At 34.9% G+C, this 16,549-nt stretch overlaps 1 protein-coding gene across 1 annotated transcript in view; it reads right to left on the bottom strand.

The window, feature by feature from the left end:
* The window catches only part of LOC121726460 (hemicentin-1-like), a 115,227-nt gene that overhangs the window by 34,460 nt on the left and 64,218 nt on the right, over positions 1-16,549 (bottom strand). Inside the window, exons 7-9 of the mRNA XM_042113845.1 lie at positions 10,827-10,968; positions 3,919-4,049; positions 133-292 (exon numbers count right to left, since the gene is read on the bottom strand). Coding sequence (XP_041969779.1) covers positions 133-292; positions 3,919-4,049; positions 10,827-10,968 — 433 coding nt within the window. The remainder of the gene's footprint in view (positions 1-132; positions 293-3,918; positions 4,050-10,826; positions 10,969-16,549) is intronic.

Here is a 16,549-nt window from a genome sequence, read left to right as displayed (position 1 = left end):
TTCTCATGGTCATTTTCAGAAATTTGGATGCGCTTAAGTGAATGCCAAATAAACAATTTTATCTGCCGTACCTAGCTTATAGTATTAAGCAGTATTTACAATAAATAACAGTTTCAATCAACGTATACATACACCGAACTTGCAGCGTAAGTGCATTAGAGGATGCGGCACCTTCGCTATTCTGTGCGAGGCAGCTGTAATCCCCTGCAGCCTTTCTAGTCACGTTGCGGAGAACTAGGGTCAGATCGCTGATCAACACACCGGCACTCGAGTTCTGGTGTATCTCCTTCGACTGCGGAACAAAGGGGGTATATCGCACCGGGAGAATACAATCCCTATATCGTGTCAGAAGAAAAAATAAGTAGTACTTGTTACTTGCTTTTTCTTTTTGTTGAGTTAAAGAGAAAAAAGAGTTAAAATTTATCCTTAATTCTCTTTATCACGATATCGTGTAAGAACAGCTGGAGCGATTTTGATAAAATTTTCAGTTTACCTGCGATAAAAATCGCTAAATACACCATTCCTGTATGCACGATTCCTGCAGGATTTTACTTTGCGCGTACGAAGTCGCGAGGAAAGCTATTCCTTCCTAGGAAAGTTCGAGTATTTTTTTTAAAGTTGATATCGATATTTTCAAAGTAGCCTACGTTATGTTTAATATTATTCACTATTACGATTATAGACAGCACAGCGTAAAACTATTTACAACACGGTCACATTAAGGCGCTGTGGTTGTTGCAACTACGTAAAATGGTTTTTTAAAACACGTTTTTCGTAAAGGAAATGTCATTATTTAAGTATAAAATAAGTACCGTTTTAAAATTGAGAAAATTTCTTTTACGCAAAGGTATAAAATTCTGCTCGATAGAAAAAAATCTCAAAGATGACTGTTATAACCATAGACATAATATATAGGTTTATGGTTATAACACTGTTTTTCATAATTAAATCACTTTATGGCTAAATTGGCTAAATTACACACTTTTTAGAAAAAACAAAAAATGTAGTATATGTGTCGTAACCTAACGTAAACGATTTGATATAGGTATTTGATTTGTGTAACACTAAAAACAAAAGGCTTTTACTCCTATTTTCTATTATCAAGGCACGCGGCGAGCGCGTAACCGCCACTGTACAAGGCGCGCTGATATAAATGTTATTTTAATGTCCTTAACATCGATATTCGTACTGACAGACATCGACCTGCTTATTTTAGGAACTACTGGGCCTTAACTTGACGCTCGACATAATATTATATAAATAGAGTTCGTCCAATGGTCGAAATTCGACCTTAGTTTCAACGGTATTAGGACTACTACCTATATTTTGTAAAAGAATATTGACTTTATCATATTTTTTTCAACTTTTGTCTCTGGGACTCAGCTGATCTCAGACTGATCGTGTAAGCATTGTCTAATAGTATCTCAGATTCAATAAAAAAACTATAATCCATTTTCAATTTGTCAACTTCTTGTCAACAGACTTCGACCATGAATAAAAAAGTATAATTCGTATGTATAGGCTTGTCAATCAAAAATCTGTCATCTTCTTAAGTGTGCATATTGTAGTGTGTGTAATGTTTTATTTGTTAAAAAATGTATGATAAAAGCATAATTTCAAAATAATATTAGCTCGATGCACTCCTTCACCATATAAACTATAACTGTGCAAAATTAACCGTTACCAAAGGATATTTGGATTCATTTTAACCGACTTCCAAAAGGAGTAGGTTATTATTTAAATCTATTATAGCTATAGAGCGATGAAGTGTTTTTTTTTTGCTAGAGTCTGTTAAAAATACAGACACATTTTAGCACATTTTAGTGAAAATTATTAATAGTTCTCTAACGAGTGTTGGATAAGACATTTTACATCGAGTTAATATAAATTATACGCTTCTCAAGTTGAAGTTAAAACGTGAAGCTAGGACAACTTTATATCTTAAACGAGCTTCGTTATAATTAACTTCTGGTGGCACATAATTTTAACATTGATTTACTTAAATATTATAATTAATCGGTCATTTCTTATTTCTAGTTAAAGCAACCACGCCTTAACCCAAAACTTTTCGTAAATATTTTTTACGTTTTTCTCTTTATGACATAAACTATATTATAATAACCTGCAAACCTTCAATAAGAGAGCTTGTTCCCTCTTAAAAGGCCGGTAACGCACCTGCAGCTCTTCTATTGTTGCGAGTGTCCATGGGCGACGGTATTTGCTTTCCATTAGATAACCCGTTTTTATTTATTAAACAAAGAGCAACAATGCTGTATATAAAAATATTGTTTACCTCGAAAACAATACAGAGGTAGGTAATTATTATTTCTGAAAAACAGAGGCCATAGAAATACGACAAAAAGGTAACGTGTCTTTTTTCTCGTGTCAGTTTATCCACCTTAAGCCCCCCTACATTGACACGATCCAGTGAGGCTAAGCGTCAGGGAATCACATCTTTATTATCGCGGTGTGGAGATTGTGGGAACCATCTTATCGCGATCTAGGCGATGGCGTCGTGCCAATATGGGGAGGCCTTTACTTTTTACGGCGCTGAGAGAATAAAAGTAAACTTGTGTACGTAATCTTTCACGAGATTATTTTTAAATAACTTTAATGTTTTTGATTATAATAAGAATTTTCTTTCAAGTATATATTTGCATTGTACTATCAGAGAAGTTGATTCCTATGCATATCGGGGACCTAAGTAAGTTTGGTTGCGTAACGTCAAACCTTGCTGACAGATTACAATTTACATTGAATTGACATATTCGACCAAATAACGTTGGTCTATCAATTGCATAAGAATCAACTTCCTCGATGGTACATATAACCCTAAAAGGCTATTTTGGCACGTACACAATTTGATCTAACACCGGCATAAAGTGCGCTTGACAGAATTTCTCACACGACGTCTTATGAATATTATGCATGTAATATTTTGTACTAGATGACGCCCGAATCTCCGTTGCGCAAAAATTCGTTTATCGCACGGAAACTGTACTTTTTCCGTGACAAAAAGTATCCTAAGTCCTTTCCCGGGACTCAAGTATCTCCACACCAAATTTCCGCAAAATCGGTTTAGCGGTTTGGGCGTGAAGAGGTAACAGACAGATAAACATTCGAATTTATAATATTAAGTATGGATGGATGTAGTAAAAAAGAAATAAAATATTATTAATTTTTATTTTTGAGTGATAGAGCCGGCTTCGCGCCTCATGACAATATCATCCACGTGCCATCAGATCCTTGTATGTTTAGTTTCAAAATAAAATTGCTGGTGATGATGATATGTGATAAATATGATGAACAAAACATCTCGATAGGTCCCTTGGTCCCAAACGTGACGGTAAGTTTCAACTACTCTACAGAATGGACATAGCGAGCGATAAATTTTATACCCGGAGGGTTTTTGTTATCTTGTAACTATCAGTATCGTATGACGACAGCTTTATTTTATTTTCTTAATATAATATACGGTTATCATATCACAAAAGATGATAATATTAATATATTTATATATTTTGAAAGTAGATTCTTTTACTTCGAAGAAAAAGTAAGGTATATATTATGATTATAAAATTATGTCAGGCTTATAAAATACAAGAATACAAGCTGTCTGTCCGTCTGTCCGTCCGTCCGTCCGTCCGTTTAGAGATATAAGATAGGCGCTCACTAATTACTCGCTGAATTAAGGTTAGCTTAAATTATCTGGACTTACCGTATATCCGAACTGACCCTGATCACTACATCTGCATATAAATACACTAATAAAAATTAACTACATCATAAAATCAACAAAAATTTTGAAAATGCAGATATATTCTTGCACTTTGATCTTTTAAATATTGTTCAAAACAAAAATCAATAATAAAGTTTTATATTCAGATGTATTTAATCATATTATTTTTATGCACTTACCCCTTTATACCATGTCAGTTTAGTTGCAGCAGGGTTGGCCTGGACGCTGCACTCGAAGTAAACGTCATCGCCTTCTTTTATGTGGTTCGAATTCAAATTAGATCCCATTTTGAGGGTCAGTATAGGAACATCTGAAATAAAGTCTTTATTTTAACACTAATTACGCTTATTGAAAAATAACGTAAAGACCATTTGCACCAGTCTAAATTAAAGTATACGTGGGAGAGCCATGCTTCGGCATGAATGGGCCGGCTCAACCGGAGAAATACCACGTTCTCACAGAAAGCCGGCGTGAAACAGCGTTTGTGCTGTGTTTCGCCGAGTGAGTGAGTTTACCGGAGGCCCAATCCCCTACCCTATTCCTTTCCCTACCCTCCCCTATTCCCGGCAACGCACTTGCAACTCTTCTGATGCTGCGAGTGTCCATGGGCGACGGAAGTTGCTTTCCATCAGGTGACCCGCTTGCTCGTTTGCCCCTTTATTTCATAAAAAAAAGTTAACCCTGGGTAATATTATGTTTTTTCTCTCGCTCCTCGTATCTATGAAAGAAAAGACGCTAAAGCCTATGTTTAAGTGACCCTAGGTAGATATTATGTTATTTCTCTCATATCTGGAATTTATAAAAGACAAGGCATGACGCATAGGGTCCACGTAATATTCCGAATTGTCAGTACATTGGAACATTAATGAGTGAAAACTCGTGTACCAAAAGAAGAATGACAAAATCACAATGCTTTTCATGATGACAAATACGAAAACGATATGTCTGGTTCAATCTCGGAATATTGTTAGCAAGCAGATATCGGACATACTTTCATGTCGTCACATTAATTAACGGGTAGATTACATTGTGACAGACAGCCAGACAGAATAAATACAATTAGACATGATATCCTTTGTATGAGTAAGTATTGTTTTGATCAACGGGATTCGGATTCGCTCATTTCATGATTGATTTTCTGTTTTTGTTTACTCTTATCTCGTTTTGAAGGTACAAGTTTTATGATTATGATTAGTCTTGTTTATCCATTTATTATCTCGTACAGAAATGTCACCAATATAAATGAAAAGATTAATGCGAATCACCTCAATTTATATTTCGTTTAGGTCGTTCATCTTATTCTAACTTCGTCTATTCTTAGAATATCCACGAGATCTGGCATAACAGAATGTATCTAGCATTGTCTAAACTCTAAGTTCTATATATTTTTCTATATATTTTATGTAGCATATGACCTTCCATTTGAAGTGTCTACTGCAGTGATGACGAATGTGCAAAAAAATTTAAATTAAATAAAAATATTGCAATGGACCCTTTATATTTTGAAAATAATAGGAAAATATTACGCTATTTGTTTTTTACGAAAATTTAATTTTAAATCTTATATGATAAAAGAAACATGTGTATTGTGTACTCGTATAATATACCGTACTGTCACTTTCCTGACAATGTCGTTTAATTATCAATTTGCACGTGACCAAAATAGAAAGCGTCATCTAATCTCACAACAATGCCCTCCACGTGCCAACATCCCCTCGTATTTCTATACTCTCATTATAAACATAAACATGTAACAAATTTCATGAAATCATTAATAATTTCTATCGCAGCGCGCCATCGCTTTGAGCTCTTTACATTAGAGTTAAGCGGTAATGAAATAATCTTCCATAACGCGCCGAACACACGTCGATAATCAACGTGTATAGACAAACATTCCCGAACTGTGTGTTTAGACTTTAGTGTAATCCTTGTTTGATTATATTTCGGAGGTGTCAATACAATTTCGTTTAACTACGAGATGACTTTGTGATATTATAGTCAAATGTTATCTAACTTGAAACTATAGACTAGTTAAACAAAATTTCACCAACGTTAACATAACTTTAGTCATTCTAGTTGCGCGTTCCGGAGATGGAAGATGAAGTTTACAAAGAATAACATGATTAGTAAAGGCACGTGTTATGATACTTTCTTCGCGATAGAAACGAGGTGAAAGGAAAAAATACATTTTTTTTATTAAATAAGGGGGCAAACGAGCAAACGGGTCACCTGATGGAAAGCAACTTCCGTCGCCCATGGACACTCGCAGCGTCAGAAACGCTGCAGGTGCGTTGCCGGCCTTTTAAGAGGGAATAGGGTAATAGGGGAGAGTAGGGATGGGAAGGGAAGGGAATAGGGGAGGGTAGGGAAGGAATTAGGGTGGAGGATTGGGCCTCCGGTAAACTCACTCACTCGGCGAAACACAGCGCAAGCGCTGTTTCACGCCGGTTTTCTGTGAGAACGTGGTATTTCTCCGGTCGAGCCAGCCCATTCGTGCCGAAGCATGGCTCTCCCACGCTTACAATTATTAGATGGTTCAGCTCTATGCAGGCCACTTCTATTATTCGTTCAGTAGAGAGACTCACAATATCCTTACGTTCCTTAAATTTAAAATTGTTTCTGATTAAAATTAAAGAGCCGCCTATAATGGCATTTTCTCTACTGAACGAACTTGCTATCTGGTGATCATTGAAGTTGAAAATGAGTTCATGTGATCTAAACCAATGTTCAGATATACACATAATATCAATGTTAAATTCCTTCAAAAATAACTCAATTTCAAGTTCTTTACCTACCATACCTTGTAAATTCTGATGCACCAGATTAATTAAATTACAATTATTTTCACTTACTATATTTGAATCTATTAAATTGGTAGGATTTTGACTATTTAAAGGTAATTTATTTCTGCAAGAGATTTCCTCCATTGTCTTATTATCTAATTTAAAGAAATATTTGGAACATATTCCAATTCGTTCAAAATATGACTAATATTCTGCTCAATAAAAGCAGTAGTCGAGGAAGCCAAATACTTGGCTGATTTTATAAACAAAAAGTTAAATAGCAACTTGGCTATACGTCTTTTATAAAAATGAGATAAGAAGTACTTATCTCTTTTCATAGTAGATAATTTCAAATCTAAATTATTAATATCTACAACCTGACATTGTGTATGCGAGTCATTTAAAATAATATAATTATTATTTACAGCTGTTTACATTAAGCTATTCAGCTGATACCTGGCTCACGTATTAATATATAGATACTAAAATATGATCGCACATTTATCAGCATGCACACGCCGAACGCGCCGCATTTTAGAATTCTTGGTATGAAATGATGTGTATCACATCATTTCATACCACGAATTCTAAAATGCATCTCATACCTCGCTCGTTCGTCTGCACCGTACGCGCCGCATTTCCTATACTACGCGGTGCGTTTGACGCGCGGCGTGTACGGTGCTGAGTGCTGACAAAATTTGTCAGAACCGTATGCGCTGTACGAGTTAATGTGCGATCAGCTTAAATTGATTGCTAATAAGACTCATGAATGTTAAATAATACTCATGGATATTTTTAAAAGCTTTTATTTAACTTGCTCTGTATGTATGTAAGTATGTATGTTCGGGTGAAACCTTGGAACTCAATTTTGGAGTAGATATGTTTAACCGATCGAGTTGAAATTTTGCAGGCACGTTTAGTTTGGATGACAATACATGATATTGTATGTGACATCACTCTCAATCCAATATGGCCGACCATCCAAGATGGCGAAATAGTTATTTTCTATGCAATTCTACAATATGGTTATTAATTGAAAGGCTTTTTGAGAGTAACTCGAAAACGAACGTCATGTCATACTACATCCAATATCGCGGCTTATCCAAGATAGAGGTATAGTTATTTTTAATGCACTTCTGCAATATGGGTATCAAATGAAAGGACTCATTAAGAGTAACTTCGAAACGAGTGTAATGTCATTCTACATCCAATATGGCGTCTCATTCAAGGTAGGAAGATATAGTTATTTTAATGCACTTTTGCAATATGGGTATCAAATGAAAGGGCTCATTGAGAGTAACTCGAAAACGAATGTAATGTCATTCTACATCCAATATGGTGGCTCATCTAAGATAGGGGAATAGTTATTTTTAAAGCACTTCTGCAATATGGGTATCAAACAAAAAGGCTTATTGAGAGTAAATTGAAAAGACATGTCGTGTCCTGTCGTGCCGTGTCGTGTCGTCGTCGTATCGTGTCGTATCGTAACATGACGTGACGTGTCGTGTCGTGTCGTGTCTTGTTATGTCAAGTCAAAACCAGCCGAGCATTGGAAAATGCCTGGTTGAATCCGGTAAGTTTTGTTAAGTGATATTTAATTTTTAAGTCGTAAAATTAAGTACGATTTCTTAAAGACTTAAATTAAGTTAATCAGATTTTAACAAATTCTTGAAACAAAACAAACTACTATCAAGCAGACTTAAGAAATCTAGTCAGAGATTTAATTAGGGTAAAAGCACTAATGGCAGACGCTTTAAGGAAACATGGAACATTTGAATGTTGTAAAATATATATTTATTAAAATAAAGGATTGATAACTTCTTCCATGTCTTCAGTAACTCTTACAAAATAAAACTATTATGATTATTCACTGACAAATCAAGAAAAAAATAAATTATTGGTCTTTTTGTAAACTTACTCACAACAACTAATAGATGACATCACAGTAAACGAACATCACTAATAGTAGACACCAAAATGAACTAATAGTTGACATAGAACATTACATCACATTTAACTTTTTTCCTATTATTAGGTCTTTATTTGCCGTTTTTTCATTTACTTCATATACTTCATCATAGTAACTATATGCATATGAAATATTATCCACGTTGTCTCCAGATTCTTCGTCCATGCTAAAACTATCTTTCCTTTTATTTTTATTTTTCATATATTTTTTCCTAGCAAATTTATTTTCAGTCTTTAGTCTCCATGCTTCTTTTGCCTCTTCTTTTTTCTTCTTTCTTTTCTCAGCTCTCCTTTTTCTTCTTTTTACTGCTAAAAAACTAAAGCAATCGAATTTTAGATCAGACAAGGTCTAATATGTCAATTTTTAGGTACAGTAGTTCTAATTTGTTAGCTTGTTAATAGAATTATATTTTCAGATATGTAATATTAATGATATTTGCAGTAGAATAAACTACAAAATAACTTTAGTATGTATTGCAAAATGATGATATGAGTTCCATGTCATCTATGAGGTTTTTTACATTTTCAAGAACTAATAGTAGACACCCTTTATATTGTTAGGGAAAATGGATAAAAAATCATAAATAAACATTAATTAGTGTAAACAACATGACCATTAATCCAATGAAATCAATAGACATTGCAAAAAATCAAATAAATGTATTCAAAACTTACGTGCAAAATTTCGCCTTCCTTAACCTATTTGCTAAGAAACTGCCGAGCGCGTGTTGACGTGGTCACATTTTTTACGAAAACTGATCCCATTTTAAAATTTTGTTCCCTAAGGCGTCCCTAATATATTTTTTCACGTCAACAGAATTTGTAAATAAAAATAAATTTTATAAGCTTCTCAAGCTAGAAGCTTATAAAATTTATAGTGTTGAGAAAAAATTAGACTAATTCTTATTTTTATGGTATTTTTGTAGTAAGTGTCATCTATTAGTTCCGAGTCTACCATTAGTGCTTTTACCTTAAAAAACAAAAAATAAATTATAAGCAAAAAACTTTTTGAAAAAAAGCTTTTATTTAATTATACTTTAAAAAGAAGAAAATAAATTTCCCCTTGAAAATTCTAATTATAACCTCAGTATATTATACAATTTGCATTATTATAAAAGCTTGAAACATTCAAAAAGTTAGTTTTAATATATTATAAACGGAGAGAATTTTCTGTATCCACGCAGAAACCTATTCGAGAAACACAAAACCTCTTTCGAGACTCAAATATAATGACTTACAAAATAGATACCAGCCATGTCCACGACTATTACAGGAATCTTCTATGTGCAGAATATGTCCCTCAACTTACCTAAAGCGTGCGAGTAGCTGTGTTGGTTATCCATACTTCCATATCCATAGACTATATCCATACTCTTACTAATATTATAAATCCAAAAATGTGTCTGTCTGTCCGTCTGTTACCTCTTCATGCCCAAACCGCTGACCCGATTTTGCTGAAACTAATATTTTAAATGCGAAAGTGTGTCTGTCTGTCTGTTTATTACCTCTTCACGCCCAAACTGCTGAACTGTTTTTGCTGAAATTTGGTATGAAGATACTTTGAGTCCCGGGAATGGACATGGGATGCTTCTTATCCCGGAAACATGTACAGTTCCCGCGCGTTAAACGAGATTTGGTTCAACGGACTTGCGGGGGCCATCTAGTTTAAAATAAATTGTATTTTGGTTTTAGCTTTGTGAAGTAACTTTTGTTTTCATTTTGCTAGTAAACCTCTCAGAAATTTTATAATAATTCCATCACGCTACATACTGACTAGAGACATAATGTTTCTAAGTGCCGAATTCCAATAACATCCACGAGGTTTATTTAGAGGTAAACAGAAGTATGATAATATCTTAATGCTTTCTTGAAACACCTTAGTTCATTTATGTTTGCAACATAAATGAACTAAGGTGTTTTAAGACCTCAAGTCCACAAAATCAGACAAGAATTAACTTTGATATAATATTGTGTATTACAATATAATTTCAACAAATAATAATAAAACATAATGTTCAGTTTGTTGCAATATCTTTAAAGCTACTATGTCAAAATTGCATTCAAAGTTTCGCTCCGCGCATTTTTGCCTGTCCTGTAATTTTTTTGTTTTGGCAGTTAATGTTGTATACCTCTGAGGTACAGAGTTTATTATTAACAAATCACGCGACAAGCTTTTATTATCATGCAAATTGTATAATATATTGAGGTTATAACTTAATAGTTAGAATTTTCAAGGGGAAATTTATTTTCTTCTTTTTAAAGTATAATTAAATTAAAGTTTTTTTTCAAAAAGTTTTTTTACTTATAATTTATTTAGATTAAGATAATATACTTACAATGTACATTCAGTTTCCAAGAATCTTCAATGACTGAGTCAGGTATTCTGGGGTTTTCGGCCCGGCACAGAAGCTGGCCCTCGTGGTCCTCAGCTTCAGGGATGAAGTTCAGCACACTGGTCGTAGAGTTGGTGTCCGAAAACTGCAACAGATTATACTATTTTTAGTTGCCTAAAAAGTAAAGGTTTAAAAAATCTTTGATTAGCCACTTTTAAGGAAAATATAAAGTATTTGATGAAAATGGACACGTTTTATTAAGGAATCAAAGAAAACGAGCCGAGATTAAGGTTAATTAGTGATATTATAAATTATTATAAAATACGTAATACTAGCGACCCGCCCCGGCGTCGCACGGGTACTTATAAAATATATAGCCACTAAAAAAATGATTAAAATCGATAGAATATGATCCTTCACGTGGTCTACTTCTTATCTGTTCCAAATAACATAAAAATTGCTCCACTAGTGCGCGAGGTAAGCCCTTTCAAATAATTTCCCTCGTTTTTTCACATTCTCCTATTAGTATTAGCGTGATAAAATATAGCCTATAGCCTTGCTCGATGAATGGGCTATCTAACACTGAAAGAATCATCAAAAACCGTTGCGTGGTTTTAAATATTAAAGAGAACAAAGGGACATGAGGGAAAAAAAAGCGATTTTGTTTTATAATAAGTATAGATAGATAGAAGATAATCCAAGAATTTTCCGTCTAGAGATAGACTCTAAATGGCAAAAATTGAAATCTAATACAAAGTCTCTTCAGTGTCTCCACTAAGTTACTAAAAGGTTCTGTTTGATTTTACCCCTTCGTTCCGGCATAGTACAAGGAGGGGAAGTAAGTTATCTTCATACAAAGGCACCGCGCGCGGCTTGTACTATGTGTGTGCCATAGCATCAAGGCGTCGCCACGTACGGCACACAACAAAATCTCGGCGGTACCAGCCTCTAAAACTCGCCAAAACACCAACGTTATTTTCTATTCGAGCATAACACATTTTGAATTTCTTATGACACCTCTGCCGAGTCGAGCGTAATAAAAACATAAATGAAATTACAAGGTGCCGCGTCCGCACACTTCAAAAACTTTATCTTCATGAATTCCTAAGCATCTAGTTATTTCTTAGAAAATTTATTTGAATATTCATTTTGTTAGTTTATTTCATGTTTCGTAGTAGTAATTATGAACCATGCTGCAATATATATCGGAATTACTTTTTCAAACTTTGATTCAATAATATGTAATCTTATATAAGTACTTAAGTATAAAATTCTCGTTTCACAATGTTAGTTACCGTACTCCTCCAAAACGGCTTTACTGATTTTTACCAAATTTTATATGCCTGAGAATCGGCTACTGGGTACTTTTTATAATCATTAGTGCATTTGTTGAATAAATAATAGTAAATTATTACGACTCGAGACTGACGTCGGCCATAATTGTACGTGATAGCGATGGACGTTGCCATGATGATATACTTATTTAGTCACTTCAATAAAATAATATGGGTGAAATACTTTATATGACAAAACAACGTTTACCGGGACAGCTAGTATAAATAAATAAATTAATAAAATATCTTTTTATTCAAAATGGGTATCATGATACACTTTTTGAAAGTCGAACGAAGAAACTACGTTGCCTACCACCGGTTCGAGAACTACCCTATATTATTAATACCCTATATTATTAATACCCTATATTATTAATAAAACAATAATAGTTATTGTTTTAGAATTATTAAAGAACAGTAAAATACAATAAGCTCGACACAGCTCGTACTCAAGTCTCAAGTAACAAAACAATCATCATCATCATATCAGCCTATAGTCGTCCAACAAAACAATACATAATAATATTTCAGCAATATTTTCACCCCTTTTGCCTACTACATGCACCTTAAGGCGAGGATAAACCCCAGTTTGTTATTCCGTGACTCCCGGTTTACCTAGTTCCAATATAATAACGAAGTGTTAAAAAATATGAGATATAAAGCACAATATTTAAAATACCTTACACCATAAACATTTTAATAAAACGTAATACTTTGGCTGTAATTAATTTACAAACTCACCTCTGAAAAAACTCTATTTCGTCGAAATATAAGTATTAACTAGGATAATTATACATTTTATTTGAATAAATTGTTAGTAAATCTATATTAAAACTTCTTTAACCGAACAATTTTGTTTCTTAATATTTATTTCCAAAGATATTTAAAAAAAACATGAAAAATAGCGAAGATCCGCCAGAGTTGTTACAGTTTTATGCTAAGCTAAAATGAATCTTATTGCGATGCGTATACGCTTGGTCTTTGGTTGTGTGCAAGGTTGTCGTTTTTGATTGAGATTAATCCCTGCCTTAAGGCCATTCCCTGAGCAAACGACCTTGACCATACATTTGCCGCATTGCTTGCCGATATCGCACACAAAATCCTATTTTTTTACTTATCTTAGTTCAAAATTGACCTAAAAAAATCAAACGGCGAATATGTTGTAAATGAAATTGTCGATCTATTGGCGTGTGTTTCAAATAAACTTAATTTGTAAATACTAGGGAGATACTGAATGTATGCTTGAATTTGTCTCTGAATTCTGAAAGAATCTCGGAATCGGCTCCAACTATTTTCTAGAAAAGGAAGGAAAAGGAAAGAAAGAAGAATCATTTCTAGAAAATGTCATTTTCATCGGATACCGAGCAAAGCTCGGTCAAACAGCTAGTTGTTATTACTTTGGAAGCTGATATCATGAGTATAATAAACAAAAATAGGAAATTAATAACAGAGAAAGGAATGTTCATATTATGCTGAAGATAATTGCTGTATTTTTATTATAATTTTGTAGCTTTTAAATTATGAGTTAATAAGACTCTAAAAATGGTAAATTACGACATCTCCGTACCCGGAGCGCCTTAATTGATACTTTCTCATTTACTCAGCACTCCTAAAATGGTAGTTTACAAACTTGGCCGCAGAACTGCCGTACTTACATTTGCAAGTGGTAAATTGTCGTGAAGTATAAATCAACGATTCTGAATTGCTCCTATGCGCCAAGTAATTCATTTTTATGGTCGACTCATGCAGAACTCTTCAGTGCATATATGCATTTATTTGCATTCATAGCTGTGCCACGGCCGGTTGGATATTTGAAATTAATTTCTGTTGAGGTAATTTATGCAGTGGGATATAGGTTAATGAATTTAAGCAGGGTTTTGTCTTAGTAGGTTATTAGTAGAACTTGATTTATGTACATTTTTCCGAGACAGAGAGAGAAAAAATATCTGTTAATAATAATAATATCTATGGACGCTTCACACCACGTCAGTCTGGCCCCGTGCTAAGTACCTGAAGGACTTGTGTTACGAGTACCAGACAACGGAAATATATTTAATACTTTTATACTATACATATATTTAAGATTTTTATTATATGATACACATATTTAATACACATCCATGACCCAGGAACTTTGAAAACTTTTTGTTCCATCAGCGGGATTCGAACCCGCGACCCCCGGCTTGAGCTACCAACAGCCCACCAACTGAGCCACAGAGGTCATCAAGTTAGTAAATACAAATTGGTTTTAACAAGTCTGAAAATATTATATCTCTACAAGTCTCATCAAAATCGGTGCACGCTTAGTGTCTAAACACACTAGGCTGAATTACGCCGGCGTAAATTCCACCGCGTTTACGCCGCGTTTCAAACTCATACAAAATACGGGCGGAACGCGAGAGACGTCACGACACACTTTTCCGTCGCGTATTTGTATGCGTTTGACATTTGCGGCGGAATTTACGCCGGCGTAATTCAGCCTAGTGTGTTTAGACACTTAGGGTCAATTCAGACCACAACGCGACGCGTAGGTGCATTTCTAAATTTATATATGGATTTGACAGATCAGCAAGACATCTGACGTAATTGAAATCTGTCAAATCCATACAAAATGCGGTCTGAATCAACCCTTAGGGTGAAGCCAAACGAGCGTAATTTTGTGAGTCGTGAGTCGCAGAATTTCTGCCGCGTTAATATCTTTTCATACAAATCATGACTCACAAAATTACGCTCGTGCGAATCAAACAGGACTATTGTATGAAACTGAATGCAGCAGAATTTCTGCCAGCCGAAATTCTGCGACTCACAAATTACGCTCGTTTGGTTTCACCCTAAGGAGATTATCACACTGGCGATTAGCGAGCGATTTGAAAGCGACGCGACTGCGCAGCGCACACGCCGCGATGACGCCGCGTTTGCGCGGCGTGCACGCAGCTTACCTTCGGCGTTTTGGACACTCAGCAGCAAAATGGATTCTGACGTCACTCCCTAGACGAGTCTACTATATATAATAATAATCTGTGTAGACGAGTGTACAAAATGGCGTCCACGCCACGCTGCGCTGTCGCGACGTGCAAGCCGCGCAATCGCGGCGTGTGCGCTGCGCAGTTGCGTCGCTTTCAAATCGCTCACTAATCGCCAGTGTGATAAGGCACTTAAATTACGCTCGTTTGGTTTGTGGAAAAAAAAAAGGAAATAAGTTAGGAGTGTGTAAACAATCCTATAATTCCATCAAAAATAAATAAACTCACAATAAAAAAATACTGATTGACCGATCTCGATAAATTTTATGTCGGTTTCATCAAATTCATGCCCACAAATAACAAAAAAAAAAAAACGATGAAAATGTTCAAACAATAATACTTACGTTTAAAGTACCCTGGGGTACTGCAGTACCCCATAAGCAATGTACCGCTTCCACTTGCAAGCAAGAACTTCGCCCGACTGAGGTATCAGCGCATCACCCCGTCCCACGTAAATACACGGACGAAATTTTTGTTAATTTTTTAATTTGTACCCCAGGGTACGGTTCTAGGGTTAATATCAATAGACGATCTGTCTGAAAACCCTAAATAATATTATGTTAACTACATTCAACAAAATATACAGATGTAGAACACAAATTAAGGCCAAGTTACTCCTCTGATAAAGGTAATTTAGGAGACCCCTTACGGCAGCTACGACCTCCACCCGATGACTGGCCATACTGCCATTACATTATATTATATTATGTACAGTAGTCATACAATATACATAGAATACCCCTATAACAGTAATATACCTGTTTAATGCCTATACTACGAAACGGTCTGCTTCTACATAAATTTAAATTTAAATTCCGAACCAGTAGGAAACTAAGTCGGTGAGTCCGCGAGTGTTGTTCGCTATTGTCGGCGCTGTATTTGTTTCAGCTTCTGTTTAAACTTAATCTTGCTTCTGTAAATTATAATACTACACGGATGACGGAAGTAAATTTAATTTTGCTGTTAACGGATGCGAAGCAACATCACGGATCATAACATAGAATTAACAAATCTCTAAAATTCACTTTGTAAATTTCATTTCAAAAATGAAAATTACGCGATAATTAAATATTATTTTGACTCGGATTTGTTTGCGATGCCAATTAATTGTTGTTTGAACGTCATCCGAGCGAACTCTTCACGCGCTCAAAGAAGTAAATAGGACTTTACATTAATTTCGAGAAATTGTGGATGTAAAAAGGTAATGAGAATGACAAGTGCCATTTGTGTATTTAATTTGAGGCCTCTAAATTAATTTTCCGAAATCTAGGGGCACGGCAGTGCCCCCGCCAAGCTTTTTAGCAAAGGCACGGCCGTCCCATACTTTTCTCGAAGCGGTTCGCGGCTATTTCATGACCCCTTTATCTTC

Source organism: Aricia agestis, chromosome 4, assembly GCF_905147365.1.
Source record: "Aricia agestis chromosome 4, ilAriAges1.1, whole genome shotgun sequence".
Classification (NCBI taxonomy): domain Eukaryota; kingdom Metazoa; phylum Arthropoda; class Insecta; order Lepidoptera; family Lycaenidae; genus Aricia; species Aricia agestis.
This window is presented reverse-complemented; position numbering and strand designations above follow the sequence as displayed.